At 39.7% G+C, this 14,844-nt stretch overlaps 1 protein-coding gene across 4 annotated transcripts in view; it reads left to right on the top strand.

Moving 5' to 3' along the window:
* The window catches only part of AGMO (alkylglycerol monooxygenase), a 339,051-nt gene that overhangs the window by 207,697 nt on the left and 116,510 nt on the right, over nucleotides 1–14,844 (top strand). For 3 of the 4 annotated variants that reach the window (XR_009462637.1, XM_059728959.1, XM_014603203.3), the window contains exon 12: nucleotides 24–126. The exons of the other annotated variant lie outside the window; for it this stretch is intronic. Coding sequence is in view for 2 of the 3 variants with exons in the window: in XM_059728959.1 (XP_059584942.1) it covers nucleotides 24–126 (103 nt within the window). In the remaining variant the exon portion in view is untranslated. The remainder of the gene's footprint in view (nucleotides 1–23; nucleotides 127–14,844) is intronic. 4 annotated transcript variants of the gene reach the window in all.

Here is a 14,844-nt window from a genome sequence, read left to right on the forward strand (position 1 = left end):
TATTTCTTTATTTTTGTTTCTAGACCTGAAGCAGCTAGATGGGAAACTGTCCGTTGCACAGTTTTTCTAGCTCTGCAGAAACTTGGTTATATAAAAACTTATCCACCCTTGATGTTTGCTTATGAGGTAAGGCATTTGTTCAGAAGTATGGAGCATACAGTCTTGATCTTAGAATCTGTATTTTTCTCTGTATCTTTTTTTTCAAAAGATGAACATTTAACTTTTTTTTTTTCTATTAACTTATTATCCTGTTTTGAAACTTTACCCAAAGGAAAGCTGTTAATTTTTAAACATTACAAGGCAAACAATGTGTACTGCCCTTCAAAGCAGAAACAATATATCAGTAAACATAAACTTTAAAATGCCCTACCATTAGATTCAACATATTTCAAGATCTTGACTATTCTCAAAGACAATAGCAAACATGAATGGGAGTGTTACCAATTGTTGAAAGTGAATTTGGATTGAATGATTTTGTATCTTCACATGGCTCATTTGTGTATTGTGGATTCACCTTTTGCATTTTGGGTCTGCATTTAATATGAACTATACAGTTGCTTCTCACACGATGGTATGTTAGGATTGTGCTCATTCAGCTTTATGAATGTTCTGCTAGACTTTAGGAGAGAGTGGCTATCAAACAGTTTACTTTTGGGATCTGGCTGTATTACCAGGGTCCAAATTCCTTCCCAATCATCTGACAAAAATCAAAGGTGACTGAATGAAATGCCAAGATAATATGCAGCAGGATACTTATATAAGTAATATAAAAAGAATGTGTTAAACATAATAAATGGTAGTTTTTGATGTGGGTGACTTTTTAAAAGGAATTCCTTCAGATATTTTCTTCTCTTCCCCTCAGCAAAATTAAGTTGTTCTAAGAACTAAAATATATACGTATCTTTTGGTTATACTGGCAGAAGAAAAACCTAATGCCTTAAAAAGTCAGATCAGATTTTTCAGTGTGTCAACTGAAATAATTCCCTGGACTTCAAAGGAGTTACACCAGTTTACCTCAACTGACGATTTGGTTCCCAAAGACTTTGCTAACTGGGTGCTTCTGGAAATGGGGCCAGTTCTTTTGCCTTTTTCCTGCCATGAGGCAAAATCACTATGGAAAAAAACCCATTATTTTATGGTGTCTTTTTCTAAGACAGGAAACAATATTTATTAGGCAAAACATAAAGCTAGTGAGCAAAATGTCACTATTTAAGAATTGTTTTAAATTTTTGGTAATTGTGATACTGGCGTCATAAGCTTGATTTGTAAATCAAAGATTTTTGTTTTCTTTTAATCAGCATCTGGTGGTACTATCACAGATGTTTTAAGGATTTAATAATTACGTTTTTTGTTTGAATTTGAAAAGCATAGCTATTGGAACATTTTTCCAGTGATCACTGAGTAACCTATTATAATGATATACTTAGAGCATAGAAATATTTGTCTAATGTATGTTTTGCTGCCCTAAAGCAAAAGGGATTTTATGCCAAACACACAGTCTCCATTGGCAAAAAAAAAAAAAAAAGTACTTCACTTACTCTTCTTGCAGTGATATGTAAGTGCATGTGCATTCAAGATACACATGTGAATGTAAGTAAAAAAGGAGTAGATTAAAAGAAACAAGTTATTGTTTGGGGGAAATAATTCTGATTATTTCTGGAGTAACTGTTTTCTATTCCGGCATGAAGAAATAAGCAATAGATAATATCCAGTTTTAGTCTATTAATCCTTAATTTTTTTAAGTATTGTTTCTTTCTTCTTAATTCATTTCCTTCACTGAAATACAATCCTTCAGCTTCTGACTTAGGTAGCTTTTCTCCTTTTCTCTGTCTGTTTCTCTCACTCTCTGCTTGTATTCCATTTCTTCAGTGTTGTTTCTTTTCCTTTCATTGGGCCTTCTCTTATGGTTTCTCTGGCTCCTCCTTTGTCTTTCCTTATTTTTATCTGGCTGGCTACTCAGCATTGGCAATGTCGCAGAAACAATTTGTTCCCATGATATGTGTATGTGGGTTGTTTTTTAAACAAGCTTCCTCCCAAATCATTGGTCAGTGGACAGACCAAAGTTTGAAACAGTAGATGTAATAAAATATATTCTTTACATTAGTATAATGTTTGTGGATGGTGCTATAGCTGTGGACAGGTTTTTGACGTTACCTTTCCTGATACAGAAGGTAACTCCTTATCTTTGTTTTCATTTTCCATGTACACATAGTTTTTGAACTCCCTGATAAGACTATCAACAAGCATGATAATTTGTGCTATGTGTGATGGTGGGATTTATGATACAGATGATTATTTAAATAAAGTTGAGTAAAATCAAGAATTCATGTAAAAAAAAAAAAAAAAAAAGGGAAAGGCTACCAAACAGTCTTTAGCTCATAATTGTTTCTTCTGGTTAATGATATGGATGGATTTGAACGAATGAAAAATTTAGACAACTTCCTCCAATCCTGAGGGTAGGACTAGTGATTCTGTTTGTAATAGAAACCACTCACCTACCCTTTTTATTTATGTACAATGGTATATTGTGACGCACACAAACGTACATCTCTCTAGCATTATATCATGCTTACTTTTGCTACCTTTGCCCATGCAATTTTTCATCTGCACCTCACTCTTTTTCCTTCTGTTCCATGCACTCACACAGCCATGCTGGTTTTATTCACAATTTGAGACAGACATTAATTTAATCATTTTTGTTTGCTGCTTTTTGTCTCAGATGCACTTACACTTTCTTATCCTCTTACTTGCCCACATATATCCATTTTAAGGTATATTTGTGTCTATTGTGTACTGATTGTTTAAATATCTGTTCACTTATCGCAAAAAAGCTATAAACAAAGTTAAAGAATAAATACATAAGGATTTCCCCTGACATAAGAATGAAATAAATTGTGTGTGGAAAAAAAAAATCAAAGAAAAAAACAGAACTCCTTTCTGGTAAGTTTGGTTGATTCACTTTTGTCAATGTGTAAGTTGCCTTTTTTAACAATTATTTAAAGATGTAAAGACAACTGATACAGCAATATTTTGTGTGCCTAATGTTTAATTCTGTCATAGAGTTCTTAAATGTATGGTGTGCATTGAATCACTGGCAGATTTGGTTTGACTTGATAACCATCTTGAATCATAAATGAACTTTTATAAATGTGCTGTTCATACATGTTCAGTCACTCAAATAGATTTCTTATAAAGTTGCGTGCTTCTGCCAGGAATATACCAAGTTAGTAAGATTTTGGAATGGCCAAGAGGTGGATCACAGACTAGAATGTATATCATTTCCAGATAGTTCCTCTTCACTGTTATCATTAGGACTTTATGTTTGTTGTTGATGACCCTCTTCCCAGCTCTCTGCTTCTTTTGGTCACTGTCCACTGCCTTCAGGTAGTTGAGTGTATATGGGTGAGCAAGAAGAAAACAGCCCTTGTTTGTCACATGCTGTAGGGTTACTGTGCCAATAGGCCCAAACCAGGGACATCTGCCTCAACATCTGCCTTCCGATATAAGGACCAAACCTTGCATTCTTATTTTTGAACTCAAAGGAAAGTTACGGAGGCCAAGTTTCTCTCTCTTCCTCCTGTGCTAGTGTTTTAAAATAAATATTATTAACATGAGCCAGTTGCCTGAGTTAAAGCCTGGTAGTTTTGCATTGATTCATTACATTTAAATTAAGCCATAAAGCAAGAATGTTTTCTGAGAAGTATTGTTGAACTGGAAGGTGAGCTGTCTGAGGAAGATATGCTCTTAGTACAGGATGAAGGACATATTGGCTGGTTGTAGAACTGGAAGATGACTGGGTCTGCCTTACAGTAAGTAATGGTAGAAAACATTGCTTGTGAATACAACTATATGTAAATTTAACAGTTGTGTTATATGCATCTTCAAAAAAACCCCCAAAAGGTAGTATAGTGGTTGTCAACCCGGGGTATGTGTACCCCAAGGGGTACTTAAAAAGGTCCTGAGCTGGAACTTTGAGAGAGAAGACGTACACTTGTTAAAAAAAGGTTGAAACCCCTTGATGTAATATATCAGATGCTGAGATATGAAAAAGTTGATAAATATTACTTTTTATGGATGGCCGCTAGAAGACAGATGGAGAGTTTCATTTGTTTACTGTTTTCCATTTCCATATCTTCTGGAGACTTCAATTTTTTAGTTATTTTCTGGAATAATCATATCGGCCCCCTCTACAGGTTACAGATACTATGCAATTAATTGGTTAATTGCACAATTATGTTAAGACCCGCTATATGTACAAAGTAATGATAAAAAGCTCCAACCAGCTATACAGTTAGACCTTGAACATATGTACTGACTTTGTAGCTGATTGTTATTGAGCTTTAATTTGCACATGTACCATAGGTCTTCCCTGTGGCTGGGAGCCCCATCAGCTGACAGGGCTCTCGGCTGGAGTGGTGCACCTTGCTTAATGTGAAGCCCCTGAACTCTGGGGATTGCAGCTATACCTCATAGTCATGCCTCCTGCCATGCATGTGTTCATTGAGTAAGTTCCCAAGTTGTGTGGAGAGCAATTTTCTCTTCCAGAAAATGGAGGTTACAACTAGGGAATCATTTAACTTGGATCTTGTAGTGACCAATAGCGAAGAACTGGTAGACGATGTAAAGGTGATGGGAAACTTGGGTGGAAGTGATTACAATATAATAGAATTTATGATCCTGATACTGGGAAAGCATAGGGTCAGCAGAATTAAGACACTGGATTTCAAAAAGGCAGATTTCAACCAACTTAAGCAGACAGTATGCAAGACACCATGGGGACACAGACTGAAGGATAAAGACAGACCCCAGGAGGACTGGAAGCTTCTAAATGGCACAGTGTTGCAAGCCTAACAAGGAACTGTTCTCATACGATGGAAGCACAAGAAGAATGATAAAAGCCAATGTGGCTGTACAAGGTTGTTTCTAGGGTGCCTCGAATGCAGAAGGAAAATATACAGGCAATGGAAAGATGAGCAGGTCATCAAGGAAACATACCAGGATATATCAAGAACTTATAGGCACTTAACCTGGCAAGGCAAGTTAAGGACAATTAGAGATTCTATAAATAAAAACCAAGGAAGCTGTAGGTCTACTAGTAAACAGACTAGGGCAACTCTTCAAAGAAAATACTAAGAGGCTGAGCTGCTCAACAATTACTTTGCCTCAAATATCTCAGAAGAATTAGGCTGAAAGCAGACAGCTAACAAGGATTATTTGGATATGGAAGGGGACATGCTGAGGAAAGAGACAGCGAAAGAAGCAGTCTGAAAGCTTTTGATGGGTCTGAATGAATTCAAGTCAGCAGGGCCTGATGAGCATCATCTCGGAGTACTGACAGAACTGGCAGAGAAGGTCTCAGAGTTGGTGAGAATAAAATGTACAGACTTATGGGAGACAGGTGAGGAATCAAAGGACTGGACAAAGGCCAACATAGTCCACTTCAAAACAAGAGGAGGACCTGGGGAATTACAGATTGGTTAACCTCACCTCCTCCTTATGAAATGCTTCAGTAAATTCCCAGGTATAGACCTGGGAATTTACTGGAGCATTTCATAAGGAGGTCCATTCCCAGGTATTAGAGGTGAGGTTAACCAATCCATAATTCCCCAGGTCCCCATCCCCCCACCCCTTTTTTTAAAGTGGACTATGTTGGCCTTTTTCCAGTCCTTTGATTCCTCACCTGTCTCCCATAAATATGTTAATGTTCTATCATTCTATTGTACTCTGAGACCTCCTCTGCCAGTTCTTTCAGTACTCTGGGATGAAGCTATCTTTTCCCATCTTTATGGAGAATGAAAGGCTGATCACAAGCCAGCCTTGATTTACTATGAACAAACCATGCCAAACAAACTTGATCACATGTTCAGCTTGCCATAAAGGTGCTTAAGAGGTGATGCATAGGAGTCTTCAGATACCTGAAGGGCTGCCATAAAGAAGAGAGATGATAAGCAGGACAGAAAAATGGCCTGAAGTTGCAGCACAGCAAGTTTTGATTGGATATCAGGAAAAACTTCTCTGTTAAGTGGAAAGACTGCCTAAGGAAGTTGTGGAAACTCCATCACTGGAGGTCTTCAAGAGAGACTTGATAAGTAATGGTTAGGGATGATCTAGGAGAGGCTATGCCTATGCATTAGTATGGGTAATTCCTGCCAAAAGATTAACACCCTTTGTCCTGGGTTTTGAAAGGTAAATAAAAACCGTCATGCTCTCAGGGCATAAACCAGCCTCTAATGAAAGCTACAAAGAAGCATCTGTATGCTCCAGTTATGTCAAAAGTACCTTCTGCAGGCATACTTTTGCCTTCTTTAGATGAAGCTAGTACTAGACATTGTGAAAGATGATAGTCTGAACTCAATGGACTCCTGCTTGATCCAGTATGCATTTGTTATATTTCTAACTAGTGTATTAACTAACTGGATAAAAATATGATATATTTCTGTATTAAGGGACTTGTTTGCCCTGTATTCCACATTTCACATCAGCCCCTCTAAATATGATACATTATCATATTCCTGATTTACATCTCCTTTCATCATACAAAGACTTGCTGTTATGTCACTTGTTAGTGTAATTTACAAATGTCAGAAGAGTGACTTATGAGCCTAGACTTAAAACAAATATTCACTCATAAGGAATTATTTCCATATCAACCATAGTTTTCTGCTCTGTAGAATATTTTTCTCTGTCCCTCACTATGATTATCTGTGCCACATTTCAGAGAACAGTATATTCCATATTTGGTTTTTGTTAGATTGAATGCTCTATACCTTGTGCTATGATTTATGACCTCAGCATTTATGTAGTCTCTGTACACTAACAAGATAGGCTGGTGTATGTGAAATGTATTTCAGTACAAACCTGGGAGTAGAAGGGATGGGAAGAAACCCTCGTGATAAAAAGCCTTGTCAACACTCATAGAATTAAACAAATACAAGTTGTAATCTTTATTTTCTATGTTAGCTCCATGCAAAAAAGTCTTCCATACTGTGTAGTGAGCATTCAGTGGATTGGGCTTTCAGTATTCTTGACAACTGCCCTAAGGGGAACAATGTCCCTTAGAAAAAGTCTCAGTTAAACCTGGCAGTAGATTAAGTTAGTTTCCACTTAGGTGTGACAGCAGAGTCATTACTGATTTTGGACTTAGCCAGTTTGTGAGTCGGCTTCACCACCATCAACTAAAGACTATGATGTATGATTCCAGATGTTCTGGCCAATTGACCGTAAAATTGTTCTCCATTTCTAGCAGAGCAGCCAAGCTGGAGCTTTTAAAATCTCCACTCCCCAAGCTCATCACCCTCCCCCCTCTGCTTAAAAGCCGCTCATTATTCTTCTTCTGCCCCCTGATCTTAGCAAAAGAAAAACTTCTGGAATCAATTAGAAATGTCTGCACTTGATGAGATTTGCACGTGAGTTTGGAATTGCGAGGCTTTGATAGTGTCAGCCAACAGCTGCAGTTTCAGGTGGTAAAATCTGGGAAGGAATTTTCCAGGTTTATTTACAATCATAAAATAAAATAAAAATCAATACAAGTTTGAAACCATCTAATGTGCCATTAAAATGAGATTTAAATTGGATTATATATTTATTTGATCTTAAAAAAGTAAAATGGTAGTTTATTATTAGGATCTTCTCAGTTCCCTTGCAATTTAGTTTTAGCTGTGAAAGAAGTATCTGTTATTACTTTTGTCATTTTAATTGCTTAACAAGTCAAGGAGATAGTGTGGGCTAATATAAATCAGAAATAGCATGTAAAAATGTATACAGAGTCCTCCTCCCCCACCCCCAACTGTAATGCAGAAGCACTCAGTAGACAGTAAGTGTTAAATAGTTGCTTTAATGGCTCTATAACATATTTAAACAGCTAACAGAATTGAACAAATCACGTAGCTAATTGGGGGAATTTTATTCTTTGGCCCTTTCTGAGCCCGAGTAATCAGTAGTTGGCTTATGCCCTTGTATAATGTTAAAATTAGCAAGTTAATAACCATGCAAAATAAAATGACTAAAACACAATTCTAGTCTTGAAGCAGTATCTCTGTAAAAATGAAATTGTGAGGTCTAGCATGCATTTTCTTGAAATTTCCATTAAGATTTGCTCAGTTTATGTCGAAGTACGTCTTTGTGAACAGCCAGCACTGCTACAAGCCCTAGAAATCCAACCATATTTCCTTTCTGCTTGTTAAAACACATAAGTAATAAAGATTAAAAAATCAGTATTTAGGCCACAGTCCAGGCAACTGCCTTCACATAGGTGGAAGCTGCATCTGTGGTGAATCCCAGTGACTTTCAGACAGGTTCCAGAAAGGCAAAGTGACTAGCTGTGCAATACATTTTCAAGATTGGATTATTAGCTGACAGTTTTGCTCTAAATACACAAAACCATCCTATCCTTCCTTGCTTGAACTTACTTTGTAGTTCTAGAGCTGGGAGAAAAGTGCCAAGTATTTTGTGTGGAAAAGTTTAAAAAAATATAAAATCTTTTTTGTTGTTGTTCAACATCTCACAATTTTTTGTTGAAAAATCAAAGAACTGATGACTTGTCCTGTGTTTTGAAACCCCAGAAAATGGAAAACATTTTTTTGGCAGAAAAAAATATTTTTCATAAATGAACCAGATAATGCTAATCAAAGTAAAGCATTTCCTTGAAAAAAAATATTTTTTGGTTGAAAAGTCATTTTTTGTTGTAACTTAGTACAGGATAGAGCAGATGTGCAAAAAAATCACATTAGATCAGCTGAAGTGCACTTACAAGGGGTAAGTCTCTTTTTACACCCACCTTTTTAATTCTGTACAGTTGTTTCATCAGAATGCATTTTTGGTCATTACAGTGTGTATTGAATTCTTGAAGATATATTGGGAAGAGAGAAATTTACTTAAAGTTACGCATTTATTTTAATCCATATTTTGTATTTTAAGACATGAGCACAAGAAGAGTGGATCCTCCCAAGTTTTAACCACCCTTAACAAATACTTTAAAAAATGACGTCCTATTAAGACAAAAGAGCAACAGGGAAACAACAGTCTTTCTCTGTTCAAAAGAAACAAGACAACAAATTGGAAATGTCTTCATCCCCATTTCTCCAAATCCTAATTTTCTTCAAGTGAAAACCTACATCTAGCTCCCTCTCCATCTCTCCTCAAATCATGATCATTCCCAAATGTACTTTGCATTATGTCTACTTTGGACCCAAAGAAGTGAATTCTTGTTAAAGCTATTTCAATTTCTTCTTTTACGGTAGAAAAAACATACACATCAATATCTCAGCCATGGTACGTATCACTTGGGGAGAAGGATAGTCTGTCAGGTAGGCCAATCCCAAGCCATTTTGGGCTTCTTAGATCAGTATCAACAGGCAGTCAGTGCAGATGTGGGAGCACTGGTAATGTGCCCATGGTGAATCACTTAAAGGTAAGGTTTGCAGATGCTAGAGGGGTACAAAGTATCACAACTGTCTTGACTGCTGAGCTATCCTTGCCTCACTGAGTTTAGTGTCAGAAAACTTAGTGTAAAAAGTGTTTGGCTTTTGCAGCAACATCACAGGCAAATAACTAGCTCCCATACCAGCCCAGTTCTCCTGCAGTAGTTGGCAGAACTGGGTGGCCTTGCAGTGTGTTTATGTTGCATGTGCCTGGCCCTGTAGAATGATCCAGTGTCCAGTTAGTTTTCGAATTATCTAGTGTCCTCCTAGTTCTGGAGAATCCTTTTGTAAAAAAATTTAAAATACTGCCACAATGCAGAGTATATTTTATCACAACACATACTTGTAAATAATTACCTTTTTTAAAATCCAGAAGGATATGCCCATTAGATTACTATTGCTTTCATCTCTAGTGTCAATACATACAATGAGAGTGAAGCCTCTTCTAAACTGTTTGCCTATTAACAATATCTGAAATAACCACAGAGATTTAAAGCCTTTTTGTAACATCTGGTCAGCTGCATACTAGTTTCTAACGAGCTAAATACTTCTTGTCTAAAGTGGCCAGTGAATTAATTGGCTAAAATCAAGCTGTTCATTTTAGTGATTCATTTTTTATTATTGCTTTGCCGTGTTTGTCATTCCTTTCCTGGAGAGCTGTTTGATATAGAGTTTAGAGTCAGGAAATATAAAGAAACCAATAATGCTATATTTGTTTTTGTATTTAGATATTGCACAAGGCAGAGAGAATGTTTTAAAATGTCCTTTTCTTGCCAATGCCAAATAAAAATTGCCTGATGAAAGAAGATTAGCAAATGTTGTGTTTAACAACTGATTCCCAAGTGCAGAACACACAAAACACTTTGTATGTTTAAAAGTTGGAAATAGGTGTTATGGGAAAGAAAAGAATATTCTAAGCCATAGTTATCACTTGAGACTTAAGCAAAATAATGCAGTCACCCCCTATAGAGGCTGAGAGTGATCACATCTGTGGTGACAGGATTGGTTTATCTTTGTGTGGAGCCCATGTACTGCTTAGATTAGATTTGTTTATTTTGCTGATTAAGAGGTAATATTCAAATAAAAGTGCCTGTTTCTGGTTTGAAAAAATTAGCCTTTATGCAAAATAGGATGCTGCATTTTGTCTTTAGCTATTACCTGAATTTACTGGATATCTGCATATGACTATAAATCCCTGGCATGGATTCATTTTCCCTTTGTTGACTGTAGAAATGCTGGCAACACAAAACAGACAAGAGATTAAGTTATAATAAAAATGGTACTTAGGCAGGAGGTTAAAAAATTATCAAAAGTAGAAGTTAAACATGTTGTTTAATAGATCATGTACAGAAATGCATTGTATTCCCCCTGCCACTTTTGGCTGCAGGTACTCAAGTTAGATTATATAAAATCTTTGGGGCAGAGACTTGTTTCTGAAAAAATACATGCATGAAAATATACGTACCACACTTGTGTGCTCTCAAAAAAAAATGGATTGAGTCATTCATTTTTAAGTGGATGGTTAAAATCCACAAAATGTACTACTTTCGGATTTATTTTATTATCATCTTAATGTTCACATGAAGCTTACTAAATGATTGCCAGGTTCAGCAAGACTGATACTGTTTTTCCTACATAGATGGTTTTAATGTACTTTGTTTTTTGTTTAATTTTAAGGAAGTTTTGGAGAGGTACATCGTAGTATAGGAAGCAGCCTCTTTGGATCAGATTCTCTCTTAATGAAAGTTACTGTAATGCCAGTAACCTAAAATAAGATGTTTCTGATTAAGCCATCAAGGAATTTGGCCCTTTTATGTTATGAGTGCCATTTAAAGACAATTTTTCAACAAGCAGGCATTTTATTGGATCTGTGCTGAATGAAGAGGATCAAATAACATAGAAGATATCACAATAATATCTTGAAAGGTATCACAGATCAAGACTACAGTTTCAAATACTTACAAATTATAGAAAAGGAGATAGTTTTAGCCACAGTTAATAAATAAATCTCCCTAAATTCCTAATATCACCAAGACTGTAGACAGCAGAGTTGGTCAGATACAGATGCTTTGTGTTAAATTTAAAATAAAAAATAATTTAGCTTTTTAAAAATATTGGGTTTTCTACATTTTCAAGTTTTCCCTTCCTTTCTTTTTTGCATTTTCCTATTTTGTCTCTGGAATAGGAGTAAAAAAGTGAAGGGGAAGTAGTAGGGAGGAAGATATTTTTTCAGTTCTTCCTTGGAAAACGGGAAACTGCAAAACAAACAAACAAACAAAAGCCATGATTTTTTGCTTTGATAAACAGGGCATTTGTAATTAACAGGTATCTTGAACAAAACATTTTAAGCAGGAATGATAGAGACTGAAATGTTTCCCTGCAATTTTATGTTAGGATTCTAAGACAAGAGGTATGGTCCAACCTTCCTATTCACTGTGAGCCTAGGATGTATTTTATTCAGACCATAGTAAGCATTACTATAAGTTAGGAAGTTTTCTGAGTAGTACAGTAATGCCTACTATGATGTAAATAAGCCACATCCTAAGTGCAGGCAAGGTTCTTTGAGTAATGTGATATCTTTTATCAGACCAACTGAGTAGTTGGAAAAAAGTTCTTAGCAAGCTTTCAGACACAATCACCCTTCTTCAGGCATAGGAAGTCTCCGCTGCTCTGAGACTCCAAGTAATGAGAGAAGCGAACAGTGTGACAGGATGTCAGTGAGAATGTAAATAGGTAGAAATTAGAAAAACAAAACATAAATCAGGGAACGGAGTGGGAAAAAGACAGGGGAAAAAGCCAAAGGTGAGTAAGGGCAGGTGGGGAGAGGACTCTACAGTAGTAGTAATTAAAGGTAGAAAAGAGGTTGTCTGTGAAAAAGGAAATAGCTGGAAATTAGGAAGACAAAGGGCAGAAAAGTAGGGGAGGGGAGGGGAGAAAGAGGGGGAGAAAAAAATATAAGAGGGTAGGTCTGGCAGGTACCTGATGAATCAGATGTCAGGCAGGCTGTAATGTATCATAAATCCAATGTCTATATTGAGTCCATGATTTTTGTTTCCAGTAGATTTATGTAGTGGAGTTTGTAGGCTCATCTATGAAAGGTGTTTTGTAAGTTCCCCCTGAGGTTTAGAACTGAGAGATTGGAGAGGGAGTGATTGTCTTGTGAGAAGTGTGCCCCTACAGGTAGTTGGGTATTCTTGTCTTTGATAGATTTTCAGTGTGTCCATTTTGGTGCGCAGTTGTTGTTGTTTGGTTTCTCCTTCATATTTTCCATCAGGGCATTTGGTTTACTAGATGAGATGTATAACATTTCTTGAGGTGCAGGTGTAAAATCCAGGAATGGTGATGTTTCTGTAGTGATATTTAGTTATTGTAGGTGGTGGTGACATGGTCTGAATCCAGGACAAGAAAAGCAAAGCCTTACAAAACACCTTTGGTAGACGAGCCAACGAACTTCACTTCTTAAATCTACTGGATACAAAAAATCATGGACTCAATTAGACATGGGATTTATGACACATTATAGCAATGGTCTCTAACCTTTTTAAGCGGTAGATCACTTTTTGAATTAAAAAGCAGCCCAGGATCTACTGTGCACCATCCCCCCTTCCCCCCAGCCCAGCAGGTCTGTCTGTGTCTGTGGGGAGGAAAGAGGGCACAGATCAAGGTAGAGGGAGAAAAAATTATTTGGGCATGCCCACCCCCAGCAGGTAAGTCTGTGAGGGGAGGGGAAAGGGTCAAGAGGGGGTGCAGATTGAGGCCCCAACAGTGAGGAAGGGAGTGGAGCGCAGGCAAAAGCAGGGCCTGGGGTGAGTGGGGCCCTGACCGGGCTGGCTCATAGGACAAATGGAGGCCTGGGAGGCACATGCCTCAGTGTGCAGGGCAGAGGCAGCTGTGGCTGCACTTCAAGCCCCACTGCCCTGAGAGCCACACAGTGCCACACTCATCCCACCACCAGGTGGGCAGGGGACTCAGGACAGCTGCAGCAGGGAGCAAAGCCCAGCATGCAGTGGCAGCTGCCTCTGCCCTGTGCACAGATTGGGAGGCACATGCCCCTCAGGCCTCCACTTGTCCCACCAGCCAGCCCGGTCAGGGCCCCACTCACCCCAGCCCCTGCTCTTGCCTGTGCCCCACTCTGTCCCTCACTGCTGGGGCCTCGATCTGCCCCTCCAGCCCATGGTGGTGAGGGAGGGAGTGCGGCTGTGTCTGGGGCAGGCCCTGCACAGCTGAGGCAGGGTGTTGGATGGAGCCATAGGTGGCTTGTCCAGGAGGTGTCTGGCGCAGCAGCGGTGGGTGGCTTCTGCCATTGCACGCACCCTGGGAGGGCATGAGGGGCATATGCCTGGGATCTGCACATGGGCACAGGGCAGACTGCTGCTGCAGGCTGGGTCTGGGGCTGCGCCAGGCTCTTCCTGGTTGGGGGGCTGGGCCACGCTGCGCTCGGGATGGGCAGTGGTGGTGCTGGGACGGGGTGTTATGGGGGCTGTGGTGAATTTTTGGGTGCCTTCAGGTCCCCCCTCCCCCCATAGCCCTTCTCCCAGTGCTGTTGCCCCTGCCTACCCTGAGCACAGGCTAGTCCAGTACCCCTGCCAGGAAGAGCCTGGCATCCCCCTGACCCCAGGCCACAGTGGCAGCCTGCCCCGCATGCAGATCCAGGGGCACATGCCCCCCATACCTCCCCCGTTCCCCCCAGAGGAGCCACTTGTGGCTTTGTCCCATGTTCCACACCAGCTGTACAATGCTTGCCCCAGCACCACTGCCTCCTTCATTGCTGCATGCGTGCCCCTCCGCACCCCTGCTGTAGCTGCATGTGCCCCCCAATCTGTGTGTGGCGTGGAGGCAACTGCCACTGCATGCTGGGCTTTGTGCCCTGAGCCCCACTGCAGTTGACTCGGCAGCAGCCCAGCGTCACATGCGTTCTGCCACTGGGCTAAGCCATGCCCCCTACTTGCCCCACAGCAGGACTCATGTGGCTTTGCACAACTCCTGTGGCAACTGCAGCAGGGCTCAGGGTGCAAAGCCTAGTGCACAGCAGCAGCCAGCACCCCACGCACAGATTGGGGGGGCATGTGCCCCCCAAGCCTCTGCTGGGGGCCCCCTGTGCCCCTGAACTAGCCCTCTAGGCTCCAATCTGCCCACCACCCAGCCCGGCTGGGGCCCTACTCATCTTCATCCCTGCTCCTGCCTGTCCTGCACTCTGTTCCTCACTGCAGGGGCCTCAGTCTGGCCCCTGCCCCTTCCCTCCCCCACAGATAGTCTCTTTTCTACCTTTAAATTCTACTACTGTAGAGTCCTTTCTCCATCTGCCCTTACTCACCTTTGGCTTTTTCCCTCTGTCTTTTCCCTGCTCCGTTCCCTGCTTTACCTTTTGTTTTTCTAATTTCTACCTATTTATATTCTCACTGACATCCTGTCACACTGTTCGCTT

Source organism: Alligator mississippiensis, chromosome 5, assembly GCF_030867095.1.
Source record: "Alligator mississippiensis isolate rAllMis1 chromosome 5, rAllMis1, whole genome shotgun sequence".
In the NCBI taxonomy this organism is placed as follows: Eukaryota; Metazoa; Chordata; order Crocodylia; family Alligatoridae; genus Alligator; species Alligator mississippiensis.